The sequence below is a fragment of the Alligator mississippiensis genome, chromosome 4 (genome assembly GCF_030867095.1).
Source record: "Alligator mississippiensis isolate rAllMis1 chromosome 4, rAllMis1, whole genome shotgun sequence".
Classification (NCBI taxonomy): Eukaryota; Metazoa; Chordata; order Crocodylia; family Alligatoridae; genus Alligator; species Alligator mississippiensis.
The window spans coordinates 190,321,756-190,339,317 of NC_081827.1; the positions used below are offsets into that span (position 1 = coordinate 190,321,756).

General features: G+C 48.0%; 1 protein-coding gene across 4 annotated transcripts in view; it reads right to left on the bottom strand.

The window, feature by feature from the left end:
- Positions 1–15,933, bottom strand: part of LOC102558050 (aldehyde oxidase) — an 82,568-nt gene extending 66,635 nt beyond the window's left edge. For 2 of the 4 annotated variants that reach the window (XR_009462073.1, XM_019492224.2), the window contains exons 1-5: positions 15,714–15,933; positions 11,869–11,926; positions 9,885–9,981; positions 8,446–8,554; positions 6,855–6,981 (exon numbers count right to left, since the gene is read on the bottom strand). Coding sequence is in view for 3 of the 4 variants with exons in the window: in XM_019492224.2 (XP_019347769.1) it covers positions 6,855–6,981; positions 8,446–8,554; positions 9,885–9,981; positions 11,869–11,926; positions 15,714–15,779 (457 nt within the window). In the remaining variant the exon portion in view is untranslated. Of the gene's footprint in view, positions 1–6,854; positions 6,982–8,445; positions 8,555–9,884; positions 9,982–11,868; positions 11,927–14,733; positions 15,644–15,713 lie in introns of those variants that run through there. The other 2 variants (XM_014594315.3, XM_019492225.2) reach the window with 2 other exon arrangements.
- Positions 15,934–17,562: the final 1,629 nt, after the last annotated feature.

The following is a 17,562-nucleotide window of genomic DNA, read 5'->3' on the forward strand; positions in this document are numbered from 1 at the left end:
GTGGGGTGGCAGGAGCGCAGGGCCTGCATCGGTGCCCGGCGGCAGGGGCCGGTGCCCAGAGCAGGGCAGCAGCAGTGCCAGTGTCCGGGCTGGCAAGTAGGGTCGGAGAGGCCAGCAGGCAAGTGAGGGGGTGGGGAGAGGCAGCAGTAGTGAGAAGCAGTGAGGAGGGGCTGGGCATAAGCATGTGACTCATGGCAGTGCCCAGGGCCAGGACCAGCAGGGGCCCAAAGCAGGGCAGCAGGAGCACAGGCCTGGGCTGGTAAGTGGGGCTGAAGTGCTGGCAGGTGGGCGGAAGAGTGGGGAGAGGCAGTGGCAAGGCAGGCAGTAACCAATTCATCTCTATTTACATTCATTTTTATGGGGAAATGGGTTTTGCTTAGCGCAGTTTTGCTTAGTGCTTGGTTTTTCTGAAACCAATTAAGAGCACTAAGCAGGGGTTGCCTGTATGTCTACACAGGTTCTCAAGCCCTCCAGGGATCACCTCAGTGCAGCATATCCCACCCACTAACACAGTACGCATGTCAAACCTTCAAGCATGCATATTAGGGCTGTGCAAGGCTTCAGGTGCTGATTCGATTCGGAGGAGATTCAGCCCAATTCGACGGCCAAATCTTCAAATCCAAATCGAATTGGGAGACCAATAAAAAGGTCTGCATCAATTCTGAAAAGATTTGGCAATTCAGGTAGTCCCTGCTTGCTACCGCAGGGAGCTGGATCCGGACTCCTTGCCGGTAAGTAGGGGGTGGAAGGGGGAGCAGGGCTGGAAGAGGGGGCTGAGGACCATGGGTTAGCGGCCCCCTGCCAGGCCCCATTCCCTGCCTGCTCCCCGACCCCTGTCCACTCTCCTAGCAGCGTCAATGGCTGACCTGCCTGGTCCCAGTGTCCCAGCTTTTCAAAAAAAAAAAAAAAAAGGCCCGCACTCACCGGATCCTGCCAGTTGGGGGGCAATCCCTGCTGCTCCCTACCACATGGGAGGCTCTGCCATGAGCCCCCATCCCCCACCCACTATCCTGGCCCTGTCAATAGTTGGCCCGCCCAGCTCCAGTGTCCTGGCTCTTTAAAAAAATAATTAAATAAAAGCCCTGCACGCAATGGCTGCTGCAGCAGGTGTCAGGGCTTCTGAGCCCCCCACACAATGCAGGGCATTGCATCGCCCCCACCTCCCCGCACCTGACAGGAGGTGGTGAGTGCAGGGCTTTTTTTTTTCTTCTTCTTAAGAGCTGGGATGCTGGTGCTGGGCAAGGCAGCCATTGATGGGGCTGGGAGAGCAGGCAGGGGATGGAGGCTCATGTCAGAGTCTCCTATGCAGCGCGGGGTAGTGGGGGGCAGTGAGGATTGTCCCCCTGCCTGGCAGAAGCAGCTGAGTGTGGGGCTTTTTTTTTCCTTCTAGACTAAAGACACCCCTGGGAAAATGACAGGTCTTAGTTTTCACTTGTTTTTTTTTTTTACTAAAGAAAAATAAAGCCCTGGTTGGAGTCATCTAGTTGGGGATGGTCCTGCTTTGAGCAGAAGGTTTGACTAGATGACTTCCTGAGGTCCCTTTCAACCCTAATTTTCTATGATAACAGAAAATTATTTCTGTTGTAAATAATTCAGAAAAGCCACAACAGATCAGAATGTTTTTAACACTATGGATTTCTATTTGAAATCTCTGGCTTTATCACAGGAATTGTGTTTCAACACGAGACAGTGCTAACATTGTGTGGCACCCTATGGCATACTTGAAAGGATCAAGGCACCCCAGGGTGCTGTGGCACCCTGGTTGTGAATCATTGCTGTACTGCATGGAACGCCTAAATGGAACAATAAAGTGAATATTGAGACGCTGCATTCAAAGTGACCCCTGGAAATGGGATCTCCTTCTACCCTTGGTATTGTTTACCCTCAGAGACACCCCTCAAGACTCTACAAAGTTTTATCCATTTGAGCTAGTTTTAGGAGCAGGTCCCAGGGGCCTGTTATAAATCCTGAGGGAGGAAAGGGAACGAGACAGCGGGCCTGTTCAAGACCCAGAGACATATCAACAGGAATTCCAGCAGAGGATAAGGATGGCCCGAGACCTAGCCCGCGAGAATCTGGGGGAAGCACAGGCCCGACAGAAAGAGAAATACGACGGCCGCACCAAGGAGCTGGTGTTTGAACTGGGACAGAGGGTGTTGGTACTTCTCCCTACGTCTATGAGTAAGTTCTTGACTCAGTGGCAAGGGCCATTTGAGATACTCTGGCGGGTCGGGCCAGTGGACTATGAGGTACATAGGCCCGGCCATCTTCAAGAGAAACAAATTTTCCACGTAAACCTGCTTCGAGAATGGCAAGAACCCGAAGGGTGGGTCACCTTTTCAGAGGCCGATAAGGAGGATCTGGGGCCTCAGGGGTTAAGGATAGGGACTGCGCCCTCTGAGGAAGGAACCTTTGTCAGAGTCGGGGAGGAGTTGTTCGCGTCACAGAGGAAGGAAATGCTAGGGCTGATAGGAGAGTTCCGAGAGATATTCCGCAAAGAGCCTGGCTGGGTTCGGAACGCTGTCCACACTATAAAGACCCCGCCGTGGGCAATAGTAAGAGAAAGGTGGAGGCCTATTCCCCACCATCTCCTAAAAGCTGTGCGCGAAGAGGTGGACTCGATGTTGAAGCGAGGAATAATTCCGCCTTCAAGAAGCCCCTGGAGGAGTCCTCTGGTTCTGGTACATAAACCGGATGGATCGCTGAGACTTTGTATCGACTACAGATGGTTGAATGCCTTGGCAGTCTTCGATGCATTCCCCATGCCCCAAGTGGCAGAATTAATAGAGAATAGGAGATGTGCAGTACATATCTACCCTGGACCTTGCGAAAGCGCATTGGCAAATCCCAGTGGCCCCGGAAGACCAACCAAAGACAGCATTCAGTACCCTGTGGGAGCTCTATGAATTCGTCAGAATGCCCTTCGGGCTGAATGGAGCTGCTGTGACTTTCCAATGCTTGATGGATCAGATCTTAGTGCCCCATGCTGAGTACGCAGCTGCATACATAGACGACATCGTCATATACTCCCAGACCTGGGCACAACATAAGAGAGCCCTTAGGGCCATCCTTTCAGAACTGAAGCACGCGGGCCTCATGGCAAACCCTCAGAAATGTGCCCTGGCCCAAAAGGAGACAAAATATTTAGGGTTTTTGGTCGGTAGGGGCACAATTAGACCCCTGGTAGACAAGGTAGAGATCATACGAAACTTTACAGCCCCCCAAAATTGTCGCCAGCTCCGGTCATTCTTAGATCTGACCAATTATTATCGGAGATTTGTGCCCCACTTCTCAGAATTGGCAACACCCCTGACGGAGGCACTTAAAGGGCGGAGAACTGGGATAGTAAGATGGACGGAAGAGATGACACAAAGTTTTGAGAGGTTGAAACGGGCACTATGTGAGGATGTTATAATACACACCCGACTTCAAGAAATCCTTTATTTTACAGACCGACGCCTCGGAGACGGCAGTGGGTGCCGTCCTCACCCAGAAGGAAGGAGATATCGAGAGGCCTGTGGCATACGCCAGCTGCAAGCTGTTACCAGCGGAGAAGAGGTATGCAACGATAGAATGAGAATGCTTGGCAATTCGGTGGGCAGTGGACCACTTTAGATACTATTTAATGGGCCAGGAGTTTAAACTGGTGACGGACCATGCTCCCCTAAGATGGCTAAGCACAGCCAAGACCAACAACACCCGGATTACCCGATGGGCATTGGCCCTTCAGCCTTATAAATTCCAGATAATACACCAACCAGGAAATAATAATACGGTGGCGGATTTTCTATCTAGGTGCGAAGGCGAAGATCAGGCCGGAGAAGTGGAATGTCAAACTAAGGGGCTCATCAGCCCACCAGGTACGACTCAGGGAAAAGATACCAGGGCGCCCCAAGGCATCTCGAGGGGGGGGATTGTGTCCCAGGGGAGCTGGGGTTACAGGAGGACCCCAAGCCAAAGCAAAAAGAAAGCCCCACTTACCTTCTGCAGGGTCCGAAAAGCAGGAAGAAATGCGCGCGGCGAAACCACCAACACAGTTCATCAGCCGCACTTATATTCAGCTGGGGCCGGGCGGCGTCAGCTGGAGACGCCACCCGGCAGAGATAAAAAGTGGCCCCGAGGGTGCAGGAGGGCGGCAGACGAGCGGAGGCTTGAGGGGGAAGCCCACACCCCAAGGGACGCAACTGCTGTGTCAGGCAGCGCGGGAAGCTGGGGGCGGAGCCTGGGAAGGCTTCGACAGCAGAGCCAGCAGCAGAGCCGACAGCGGAGTTGGCAGCAACACCGACAACAGAGCCTGCAGCGAAGCCAACAGCAGAGTCGGCAGCAACGCCGACAGCAGAGCCTGCAGCAAAGCTGGCAGTGACGCCGGAGGAGGAGCCGACAGCGAAGCCTGCAGAGGAGCCAGCAGCGGAGCCGGCAGAGGCACCAGCAGCAACACCTGCAGCAGAGCCAGCAGTTGCACCAGCAGTTGCACCAGCAGAGGGGCTGGTTACAGAACCGGCAGAGGCAGTGACGGGCAAGCCGATGGAGGTGTCAACTGGCAAGCCGGCAGGGAAGTCCTGGAGAGGAGGTAATAGGGGCGTGGCCGACGGGAACCCCATCGGGTACCACTGCGGGGTGCGGCAGAAGACCCCAAGCAGGGATGGGATAAACGGCGGACAGACCCCACTACAGCCCAAGGATAATTGGCTGGGACTCCATACCCAAGTGGGGCAAGCAACCGGGGCTGGGCACCTAGGCACAGGGGATCCACGGGGCCCACAGGCTAAGGGCACTCTTCATGGCCTCCTGGCCCACTGGCCGCATTGCTTCGGCTGTCATGGTGGTGGGAATTCCACACTAAGTCACAGGGTGGTTGGGATAGGGTGCTAGGGATACGGGTTAGTGGGATCCAGGTCCAAGGGCCTTGAAGTCTGCACATCGAGTCGTGACCTGAAGACACTGACGTGTGGCTGGAGGGCCACTGGGAGAAGTCGGGTGGAGCCAAGGACACCAAAGGGCCAGAAGACCTGCAACCTAAGGTGGTGATGGGCCGGGGTGTAGGGGACGTCGGAGCCCCGTGAGTGCCCACCGGGAGGCATGATGACCCTGGAGGCTGCCTCGAAGGGGAACCTCTCCACTAAGGTACCATTCAAAGTCGAGGCAGACGAGTTAAGGGGGTCCCCTGACGTCAGCCGGGGTAGTCTTTGGGGTCTACTCGCAAGCCCAGGACAGGCTTGATCGATAGTCCAGGCTAAGGCCGCACAAGAGCGCCTAGTGGAGCAGGGGTGGGCACAGATCCAAATTCAGTTTGTATACAAAAGAATAGAAGGTGCTAGTACTATTCTACGTGGCACTGGTTAGATTTTACCTTGAGTACTGCATCCAGTATTGGCTACCATATGTTAAAGTAGGATTTGGAGAAACTAGAGAGGGTCCATAGGCAAGCAACACATGAATAAGGGCTCAGCACTATTTATGTTCATTTTCAAGAAAAATAGATGAAGGAGTGGACATATTGAAGTTTTCTAGTATTTGAAAGACTTCCATAGAAAAAAGAAGAGGAACAACTGTTCACTGTTCTCCCTGAAACACAGGGCAGGACATATGCCAATGGATGTAAACTGTAATAAAGCATATTCAGAACAAATCTCAGGAAAAAACCTCAGTTATAAGAGCCATAGGATGATTAAACAAGCTGCCTATGGGAGTTATAGAATCTACATTGGAAGTTTTCATGAAGATGTGGGGCAGGCATAAATCTGGGATTAGGAATACAGAATCCTGCATTTGTGGATGGGTTTAGATGACCCTCAAGGCCACTTCCAATCCTACAATTATATGACTATGAAATGAGGCAATGATTACTCCTTTACAAGAAGGAAATGATTTAGAGCAGGGGTGTCCAACCTCCGGCCTATAGGCTAAATGCGGTCTATAGAGTCTTAGACCAGCCTGCGGGGATCCCCATGTGTCAGGAAATTTGGTGGCAGGAAAGCAGTGAAGCAGTGGCAGTTAATAGTGCCATGCTGCCAAAATCCCAAGCCCTGCACAGCAGGTCAGAGGTAGGCCATGAACCTGCCCCTGAATGGCCAGACTGGAGCTTGGCCATTTCCCTCCTTCTCCCAGTGGGACTGGGCCCCACCCTTGAGCAGCTGGTTTCAAGCCAGGCCATGCCCCCCACACCCTGGGGCTGGGCCAACCCTCCTTCCTCCCCTTCCAACCTGATTGGGGTCAAACTATGCCCCCTACCCTGGCAGGGCTGGACTGAAGTGGGGTCATGCCCTCTCCCCCTACAGGGCCAGGTCAACTCCCCTTTCCGTGCAAGGCTGGATCAGGGCTGCACTACCCCCCTGTCCTGGCACGCTCATCCTAGGTGCTGGATTGGGTCTACCAGCTGGATCCAGCTTGCGGAGGGACCAGGCATTGCCCATTCCACCCCACACACAAAAAGACTGAGCACCACTGATTTAGAGCCTTGGGACTCAGGTTCTGTAATACAGCTGAACCCTGGGACTGGCTCTAACTAAACTAAACCTGTTGTGATTATTATTTTCATCCATGAGCTGTACGGAGGAAACTGTATGAGGGAAAAAAGCTGTAAAACAGTAGCAACAATTAGTATAATAGTGATGATTGGGGCCACTCTGTCCTTTATGCCAACAGGAGGAAGTAGCATGATGGAACCTGTGGCCCCAACCGGATACTACTAGCAAAAACATTTTGAATTTCTGTAGAGAAGCTATGTGCATGGCTGTAGAGAAGCTTCTGTAGAGAAGCTATGAGTCAGACCCACATGTGCAGAGTATCCAACAGCAAATGTGGACCAAGAAGATACTTACAATTCCAAATGATTTTCAGATGAGAAAACTCACCAGCCAGAGCTGCAGTTATCTGCTCCATGGAGGGCTCCAGGTGGTTTCTGAGCAAAGCATACATGGACATCACCATTCCAGGGGTGCAGAAGCCACACTGAGAACCATGGCACTTGGCCAGCCTTTCCTGGAATGAAACAGGGCAGCATGCTCTGCTTTTAAATGCTGTATTAATAAAGTTCCCTTTTCATTCACTTTTAAAGCTATTACTATTCATTAGGACTCAGAATATAAGTGGACAGCACACAAATTATCAAGAAGCAGGTTTAAAACAGAAGGAAGTCATTTTTTTACTGGCACATCAAAAAAATGCCTGACCTTTCACAACCATAATATCATAGAAAATAAGGTTAGAAGGGACCTCAGGAAATCATCTAGCACTTCTCTGCCCCAAAGTCAGGATCAATTATACCTAAACCAGTGGTGGCCAACCCACAGCATTCATGCCACAATGTCATGAGCTGCTGGTGTGTTAGGCATGCAAGCTCTAGACATCAAGTTAAAGAGGAGTGAGGACAGTGATGGGAGTTAGGGCAGTACCTGGGGAGCAGGAGGGGATTGGAGCAGCACTCAGGGAGGAGGAAGAGGATCAGTGCTAGCTTAAGGGTTTAATCCTGCAGGAGCTGCAAGGGTAGGTGCTGCTGAATTCAGCACTGCCATGTCCCAGTGACAACATGAGTCAGTGATGCTCAGCTTTCTTGTCTAGTCTATTACTTATTTTGAATTTCACTGTAGAATCAGTTTAAAAATCCAGAATACTCAGTTATGTTTTATCAATGAGAATGAAATGGATCAGGCTGTAGGCAGTCTTGCCTAGTGGTTAGGCTACCAGATGAGAGCCAGAGACCAGGGCAGGGTCTGAAACACAGGGCAAATCTGGGGTCAGGAAACAGAGATATGAAGTTGCCAGATCCAAGGGAAGTCTGAGGGGCAAGGTATGAATCACAAGCTGAGTCAAAGTTCAGGAGACAGAGGCAAAATTACCAAACCAAGAGAAAATCCAGAAGCCACAGCCCAAGAACAGAGCAAGCAGAGTCAGGAAACCAGGAGTACTATGTCACGCAGGCTTGCCAGGACAGAATTTTAGCAGGAACTGTTGGCTGGCCTGGAATCTGTTGCCACAGCTGGAACTAAAATGGGAAGCTGCACTCTCAGCTGCCAATCAGGAGGCCAAGACAGTGGCCAACTGGAGTCATTAGTCGGGTTAAGGCTGCCAGTCAAAGTTCCAAACAAGCGTGGCTCCCAAAGCAATCAGCACAGACTAGACTGCCTATTAGGGCCCTGGACAGAGAACAACAAGCACAGTTTTCTCCAATATCCTAAACTGTGTTAGAGCATCAACCTTTTTTCATTTGAGGACCCCTACATTTTTTTAAAGGGGGGTGCAGACCCCTTTGTATTGTAAACATGGGTATTCACATACTTTTGATTGATCAAAGTCATCTTTCACAGACTCCTTAGACAGGACCCCAATGGGTCCATGGATCACAGGTTGAAAACTATTGCTGTAACAACATTGCCAAGCCATCCAGTGACATACAGGAATAAACGAAAGGAAGAAATCCATTTACTCCTAATGGCAAGCCCTCACCTGAACTGGATGAATCCTGGTTTTTGGGCTTCCAACACCTTCTACAGTGGTGACTGCAGCACCGTGCAGAGAACATATGGGTAATAAGCAGGCATTGGCAGAAAAATGTCTTTGGATTGTAAGGAGAATAAAAGACTTTAAAAATAGTTTAACCGTACTGTGGAAAATGAAGATAAAGTTTCCAGTTTCTGTAAAGCACCCATCAACATCTTAAGCAATACTCAATAAAAGGGGAAACCTACCAGTTGTAACTTTATTCATACTGTTGGAGTCACTTGTCTAGTCATGGGGCCACAACCATTGCAGTTATAGAGCATCTGCGCAACATTTCAGGCTACCATTCTACAGGCCATGGATATGAAATACCTTACCCTTTCTGTCATATAATTCCTCTCTACTATTTCTATTTATAACTGGGCTCTAAGCACACAGCAGGGGAGAGGATAAGGGAGGCTCTTTGCATGCCAAACAGTCAAAGAACAAATATTACCCCTGGTAGATGACACTGGATGGTAACCAGAATTTCTGAACCATGGGAAATTCAGAATTGCTTTGAAATAGCAACATTTCAAAATTTACCATGAAATGAAGTTTCCAGCAGTTTTTCAGCACCATCAAAACATTTTCTATCAAAATCACTGATATGTTTCATTTCAACAGTATCGGTTAATTCATTTTGTTTTGATTTTGATATTTATATTAAACCATGATACACTTACAAATAGAACATGAAATGCATATACCATTTTAATAAAAAGCAAACATTAAATTAATTTTAAATTTAACTTTAATTTCATTTTAATTAAACTTTTCCCTCCCACGTAACAAAATTATTCTGTGCAATGTTAACAATGGAAAACTGCTCCAAATTAAAATTTTGTGAAAAGCTAGTTACAGTGGTGCAGTATGTGCTACAGCTAGTGCAGTATGATGAAGAGGAGAAAAGGTTACCCTAAAGGGTAACCTTTTCTCCTCTTCATCATACTGCACCCTCCAAAGTCCATAACAGAAGATTAGCCACCAATGACTTCCATCATAGGATGGGCTGTCAAGAGCCCTGCTACTTAATCAACCACTGAAGCACTACTCTCAGTCAGCAATAGTTCTTGATAGTGGTTGTCATGCTCCAAAAACTGCAGTTGTTGAAGGTGTTTGCAAAATTTCACTGACCAGTGACCAAATACTGCATTTGGACATAGGAACTTCAACTAGTTTATAACGTGCCTGAATGCACAGTTTGCTCCACTTACTGAACTTTGTCTCAACATCTATGCTATTATTAAGTAACCATTTTACAAAGCTTCTGCAGTGCTACACAAGGAAAACTTACTACCTTTTGTTTTTAAATATACCTATTTGTTTCAGTAAGCAGAAATCAAATTTCTTTTTTAAAATGTCACAAAATTCAACAGAGTTTACACATCTTTTGTTAAGGATACAAAATCTTCTTGGAAAGTGGTTCATATGTTGATATCATCACAGTGCAGGCACCACAGCCCCCTCCACCACAGCTGTACTTAGTTCCTGTGAGACGGACTGAAACAACTGCAATTAAGGAAATAAAAAGTCCACAGGTATATAATGTCTCATTTTGGCAGCTGCTCTGCTCCCAACAGTTCATCACAATGTATAAAGCTTGAGAACAATTTTCTTTTGAAGGAAATACACGTGGAATATGTAACTGAGTTAGTGCCACAGCTCACATATATGGCACTGATTTTTACAGGAGTTGAAACCTGCAATTATCATAAGACCAAAATTAAAAAACAGCTCCCACCTAAGGCAATGGAAATTTGATGCTGACTTCCTTTGAAAGCAAGAGCAAGCCCACAAAATGTAAACACACTGTTGGGATAAAAACAGCAGCAGGTATTCTACAGTGCTTATATATTTAATTCCAACTCAGTACTTCACTGAAAAATGTGAGGAAAGATTTATGGTCCAAATCTCCTAAAGAGACTTAAGCATGTTGTCAAGTATTTTACTCAATTGATGCATTAGTCCTCAAGGACAAGATTTTCCAAGTAGTTGCTACTGAAGTTAACGTACAACAGTGCTCGGAATTTATTCTGGAATTGTAAAATATTAGAATTCCAAATGCAAAACTATACAGCATCTGAATGTCATCATAAGCTGCAAAGTGACTGTCATATTTTGATTCTTATGTACAACCAGAACAATTTCCAAAAGTAGAGGTTCAGTGAAAGACTAGAATTTGTGCTCCTCAAGCAGTGCTTTGAAAGCCTCCAGTTTTCTTCATTGGCTCCCCCTGACATGCTACATCAAGTTTTAACTTCTCATCCTCCTCTTCTAGGTTCTGACCTCCCTCCCAGCCTACCTCTCAGATCCTGTATCTTATGTTCTTGCATTCACACAAGTGCCCTTCACTTCACTCATTTTTACAGGAAAGTACAGCTGAAGTATAACCAGGTAGCCCAGTGGGCGGATTGATTTGAATGGAATTTTGAAACTACTCTTCCCCAGAATGCCACTGCATTTCTAATGCCCTGTCCTAGAGATCAAGACATCAGTTTTGCAGCTTACGCAAAAGATGGCACTTCTAGCAGCATCATGGTTTCTGATAACATTCTGGAGTGTCACTTTAGTTCAGAAGTAAAGTAAAGCTGAATCCTCCCTTCACACTTCGCTAATCTATACACTGCCAACCCTTCCTCAGGAATGATTAAAGAGCAGTGTTGCACAGCTTCATTATTTTTGCCAGCTCAACTACAGAACAGTACAAATAAACTATCCAACTCCTTAGGTAATGCAAACACATTTTGGGATGCAGTCTCCTTACTACCACTTTTCACACTCACTTACTCATAAACACTTGGTACATTAACAATGGTTGGTACATTAACAATGGTCTAATGTACCAACCCCCATAAAAATTTAGCCTCCTATCCAAAAAATTAGGACATCTGGCCTAAATCACTCCAAGTACTACAGCACCCCTGCTATTTTGCAATACTCTGCACTTATATAACATTCCCACTGAAGGATGTTAAAGCCCTGCACAAATGATAAGAGATCTATTATTCTCACCTTACAAAAAGTACAGGGACACAAAGAGGTTGAGTAACCTTCCCAAAGTGTCACAGAAATTTGGTGTTCAGATTAGGTACACAAACAGACAGCGTGACTCAGGAACATGCTCTAACTGCTAAACGAGTCCTGGAAGAGTGGAGATAACATTAAGTCCATTTTTATAGACTAATGGAATTTGCCCTTGTTCTAGATATAAAAAATACAGCAGACCACTGAAGAGTATTCGATTCTTAAAAGGGATAGTAATTTAGTATGGTCATTTGACTTTGCTTCAAAGGCCAATCCAACTATCTTTATCAGGCTCTAATAATCATCAGTGGTGAAAAATATCTGCAGAATATTGCTTTAAATATGTGAAGAAGAAAAGGATACATCTCTTTCTTAGGTAAGATAATAGCATTTGCTCAGGATCAGCATTCTTCTCTACTGTCTGTAATGGAAAGTGAAATACAAGGTGTTAGAAAAGCAATCAAGGCTTATCCTTTAAGGCAGTGGGAGCCAACTTTTTTGGCAGGCATGACACAAATTAGCCCCGCATCCTCCTTGAGTGCCACTCCAATCTGCTTCTCCTGTCTCATCTGCTGCTCTGCTTTCTGCTTTCCCTGTGCCAAGTCTCCTGCTCTGCTTCATCCTTCCTTGCCCATCTGATGCTGTGCTGCTTATTTCCTTCCTTACACACAGAGGCTGTCCATGCTACTTCTGTTATGCATGCCATGGATGTGCCCAGAAGAAAACCCTCCTCCACTGAACAGAAATGCACTAATTGGCTAAAGACCCCATGATAGTTTTGGCTTCCTCTGGAAATTTTTGTGCGACTGATAGACAGACCTGTTTCTAACAAGGAATCACAGAATCATAGCAAAATAGGGCTGGAAAGGACCTCCAGGGGCCATCTAGTTCAAACTCCTGCTCAAGGTAGGAACATCCCTGCCTAAACCATCCCAGACAAATTTTTGTCCAACTGCTAAGGTATCTTATTTTTAACCCATGGAGCTAGGGGGAAGACAATCCACGCCTAAGGTCCCCTGAAGGTAGTAGAAGCAGGACCATGTATATGGAGATACAAAACAATAGGGAGAACTCTCAGATTTATGAAGATCGTGAAGGAGGGGGCAGAGAGTCTTTTCTTGGTTGAAGGTTTACTAATGACAGGTATTAAATTACAGTTGTGGGAAGTCTTCTACAGCATGTAAGAAGGTACTCATTGGGCATGTCTACACATGCATTTACTGTGCAGTAAGTGGTTTTTAGATCAGCGTCTACACATGTAGGCATTATAGCGCAGTGTGCGCACCCATTTGGGAGAAAAGTTTCTTCCAAGTCAGTCTACATACAGTGTTACGGTATAGTAAGATGTCTACAAGCACCTTACTGCGCAGTAACAAAGCCGCCATAGTTACTGCACAGTACAGGCATGCACATGTAGATGTGCACCCGTACTGTGTGGTAACTTTCACATAACTGTGCACGTATAGATGTACCCGTTATTGATAACAGTTTAAAACCTGGCCTGGGATGAACACTAGAGGGGAGACTACTGACCAGGAAAATGGCAAGGATTACCTTCTTCCTAGTTTTATTTTATTAACCATTCATCATAGTCAAATTACAGTCTTCTCAACTGTACTCTCAAATGGGTTGGCTGTAATTGAAGCTCCAACATATTTTCAACCAGCTATTACAAGGACATATCACAGTGAGGTAAGAAAAATCTTACCCTTATGCACAGAAAACTGCATTCTGGTGAAGGTCAGGAAAGCTGTCTGTCACATGGCACTAAATACACTGACTAAATATAATTTTCATTCTGCACCGGCCTCTGACAGAGGCAAAATATCAAACTACATAGAACAAAAGTATAATCCTGTCTGATTAGAGGAATTTTTATCTCATTATCTGCTAAACCTTAAAGATTAATTTAGCCTATTAGATGGTTTAGATTACTATTTTCTTTGACACCACCTGCTTTCAGATCAGCTGCCTGTTTCTCACTTCTTTGGTTTTATTTTCCATTTCCACTAGTAACACATTTCCCTACCTTTTCAGGGTGTTGCAAGGTTTAAGAAAGAGTCCATTTCAAATTAAATGCCGTCTTTCTTCAGTATTTTTTTTTGCACTTAAGAACTTAGATTCATAGATTCTAGGGTCGGAAGGGACCTCAACAGATCATTGAGTCCAACCCCCTGCCCTGGGCAGGAAAGAGTGCTGGGGTCAGATGACCACAGCCAGATGCCTATCCAGCCTTCTCTTAAAGACCCCCAAGGTAGTGGAGAGCACCATCTCCCTTGGAAGCCCATTCCAGATTTTGGCCACCCTTACCGTGAAGTTTTTCCTGATATCTAGCCTAAATATGCTCTCTGTCAGTTTGTGTCCATTGTTCCTTGTTACCCCAAGAGACACCCTGGTGAACAGAGCATCTCCGATCCCTTGCTGCACCCCCTAATGAATTTGTAGGCGGCCACAAGATCACCTCTCAGCTTTCTCTTGCAGAGGCTGAAAAGGTCCAGGTCCCTCAGTCTCTCCTCATAGGGCTTGTCCAGTAAGCCCCTAACCATACGAGTGGCCCTCCTCTGAACCCTCTTGATGCTATCCACATCCTTCTTAAAGTATGGCGCCCAAAACTGGACGCAGTACTCCAACTGCAGTCTGATCAATGCCGCATAGGGGGAAGTATCACCTCCTTGGATCTATTTGTCATGCATCTGCTGATGCATGATAAAGTGCAGTTAGCTTTGCTTTTGATTTTGTCACACTGATGGCTTATATTCATCTTGGAGTCCACAATGACTCCGAAATCCCTTTCCGCTTCTGTGCTGCTGAGAGGGTCACTTCCCAGCCAGTAGACGTGCTGGATATTTTTGCACCCTAGGTGCAGCACTCTGTACTTGTCCTTGTTGTACTGCATCCTATTGTGTACTGCCTACTTTTCTAACCTGTCCAGGCCTGCCTGCAATCATTCCCTACGCTCCGGAGTGTGCACTTCACCCCACAATTTAGTATCATCCTCAAACTTGGACAGGGTATAACCTAAAAATTAAACCAATGACGAAAAGTTAGTTTCTTTTCAGCGGGGCAGTTTATTGCTAAGGGTACTGGGGAGTTATACACTTATCAGAGACCATTAGCTGATTAAAGGTCGTGTTACCCTACCAACTCACACATTCACATATACATACACTCTTGCAGGTGACACACCTACATAATCCCAAGGGCACTGTAGATAGGGATGGCCAATACCTATCGGTTGATGGAGTGAGGTGGGCTTCGGTGGTGAAGCAAGTTCCCCTGTCATCCTCTCTCCTGCCCCCTTTTATACAGTTCATGTTGCTGGGCAAGATTTCTGAACGCTTTTTCTTCAGGCATGCGCTGCTTGGTCAGCATGTAACCCCTTATCTCACCAGTTGAAGGTGGTTTGGAGCTGGTTCCTCTTTATCAAGGATGTTGTACAGATATAATTGAGACAGTCAGCCTTCAAAACAACCTTTTCTTCGGTTAAACCACAGCCTTCCATTATCTTCATGCCACCTGCTGCTTCTTTGTTTGTCACATAGACCACATTTGCAGAATTCATTATATGTTTAACCTTATACAATTTATGTTATGACCTAAGTGCTATGTGTTTTCCCTGACCTACCCGCTACAAGAGTACATTTCACACCCACGTGCAAGTCACTGATGATGACATTGAAGAGTACAGGTCCAAGAAACTTCTTGAAGACACTTTCAAAAGGAGACTTGGGTGCCCAGCTCCCCTGAACTTTCAAGGGGCTGCCTGCCTAAATCCCCTGCCCACATCTCTGACAATCTGCTCCTTGCTGACTGGCTTTGCAGAGGGGAAAGGAAGAAGCAGTTACCTTCTACCAGCTCTACGAGAAACCTGATCAAAATCATTCCCAACATTTCACCCACATGATTTTCCTGTAGCCTGTCTGCAGGCAGACATAAGAGGAGGGGTTAAACTGCCTTCTTTATCCCTTTGGATCTAAGCAACCCACTTTTTGCCTCTCTCAGCACTTGCCCCGCTCCTTGTCCCTTTTCTTTAAACCCGTCTTTCTTCAAACCCATTAGGCGCAGGCCTCCCTTGCTCCGAGGAGGGGTGCACCCCCTGATCCGGACTAGAGAGGTCTCTCCGGTGCCAGAACAGGCGGTGCGCAGGGGGGCGCGGAGGGGAGGGAAGGGGAGCGCTCCCAGCCCCGCGCCCGCCCGCCCGCACCCACCTTCCTCCCATTCACGTAGAAAACCAGCTCGTCCGAGCGCCCCGCCGCACCCGCGGCCACAGACATCGTCGTCCTCCCCCGGCGCAGGGCCGAGACTGAGGCCCCGGGGCAGGGCGGCGGAGGCGACGTCCTGGCGGCTGGGGGCGGGACCGGGATCGCGGCGGCGGGGGGCGGCTCAGCCTCTTCTCGTCCGCTGTGCGGCGCGCGGGAGCCACGAGGAGCGGGAGCGGGAGCGCCGCTGTCAGCTCCGGGCGCCGGCCCGCGCACCGTCTGTCGCGCCCGGAGCGGGGGGACGGGCGGGAATAACCTCTGCCTCAACCTTTCCGCACGGTTTTAAAGCCCCCTCCCAGGCATGTCACACTTCCGTCTGCCACCTTTCCTGTCGCTCCCCCAGCCCCTGCTGGCAGGGCAGGCTGGACCTGCCTTTCTAACCTGCAGGGACTTTTTTTTCCCTGGAGCAATTCGAGATGAGAGACAAGCTGCACAACTGAAGAGGCGCGCGGCTGTACTCCTTGTACCCTCCAGCAAGGACAGACCCTCACATCGTAGATTCATAGACATGAGGGCTGGAAGGGACCCTGGAGGATCATTGAGTCCAGCCCCCAGCCCCAGGGGCAGGAAGTCAGCTGGGGTCACAGGATCCCAGCAAGATACACATCCAAATTTCTCTTGAAGGCGTTCAAAGTAGGTGCTTGAACCATCTCCGGGGGCAGGCTATTCCAGACCTTGGGGGCTTGGACTGTAAAGAAGTTCTTTGTGTCCAGCCTGAAATGGTCCTAGAGGAGTTTGTGACCATTTGACCCTGACATCCCCTGGGGTGCTGTGGTGAACAAATGTTCCCCCAGGTCCTGATCACCCCTGAGCCTGTGCTTTTCCAGGCTGAAGAGTCCCATAGCTCTCAGCCTGTCGTTGTAAGGTCTGTTTTCCTGACCTCTGATCACACGCGTGGCTTTCCTCTGCACTCTCTCAAGCTTCTCCACATCCTTTTTGAATTGTGGGGCCCAAAACTGGACACACTACTCCAGCTGCAGCCTCACCAAGGTCGAGTACAATGGGAGAATGACATCCCGGGATTTGCTTCAGAAGCATCTATGGATGCAAACCAGTGTTTTGCTCACTTTACTTGCTGCAGTATCACATTGAAGGCTCATGCGGTCAGTCATGACCTCCGAGTCCCTTTCGTCCATAGTGCTAACCAGGGTAGCACTGCCAAACCTATAAGCGTGCTGCAGGTTTTTCTTCCCAAGGTGGAGAACCTTAAATTTTCAGTATTAAACACCATCAGGTTCTCATCAGCCCATTTCCTGAGCCTGTCAAGTCAGCCTGGATTGCCCCCGGTCCTCAGTCATGGATGCTTTACCCCAGAGTTTGGCGTCATCAGCAAACTTGGCCAGTCCACTTCTGACTCCAATGTTTACATCGTTAATGAAGATATTAAATAGTGTAGGCCCAAGGACAGAGCCTTGAGGGACCGCACTGGTCACAGGGCACCATGATGATCGACTTCCATCAATCACCTCCCTCTGGGTCCGACCATGGAGCCAATTCCCCAGCCAGCGGATCGTGGTGAAGCTGAGGCCACAGTTGACCAGCTTTGCCAAGAGGTGATCATGGGATACCAGATTGAAGGATTTTTTGAAGTCAAGATATACAACATCAATCTCTTCCCCCTTGTCCAGGTGATGGGTCACCTGGTCGTAAAAGGAAATGAGATTGGTCAAACAAGACATACCCGCAACAAATCCGTGCTGGCTATCCCTCAGGATGTTGGCATCAGCCAGTATGTTAAGGATGGCCTCTTTGATAATTTTTTCCAAGACCTTCCCCGGGATAGAGATTAGGCTGATGG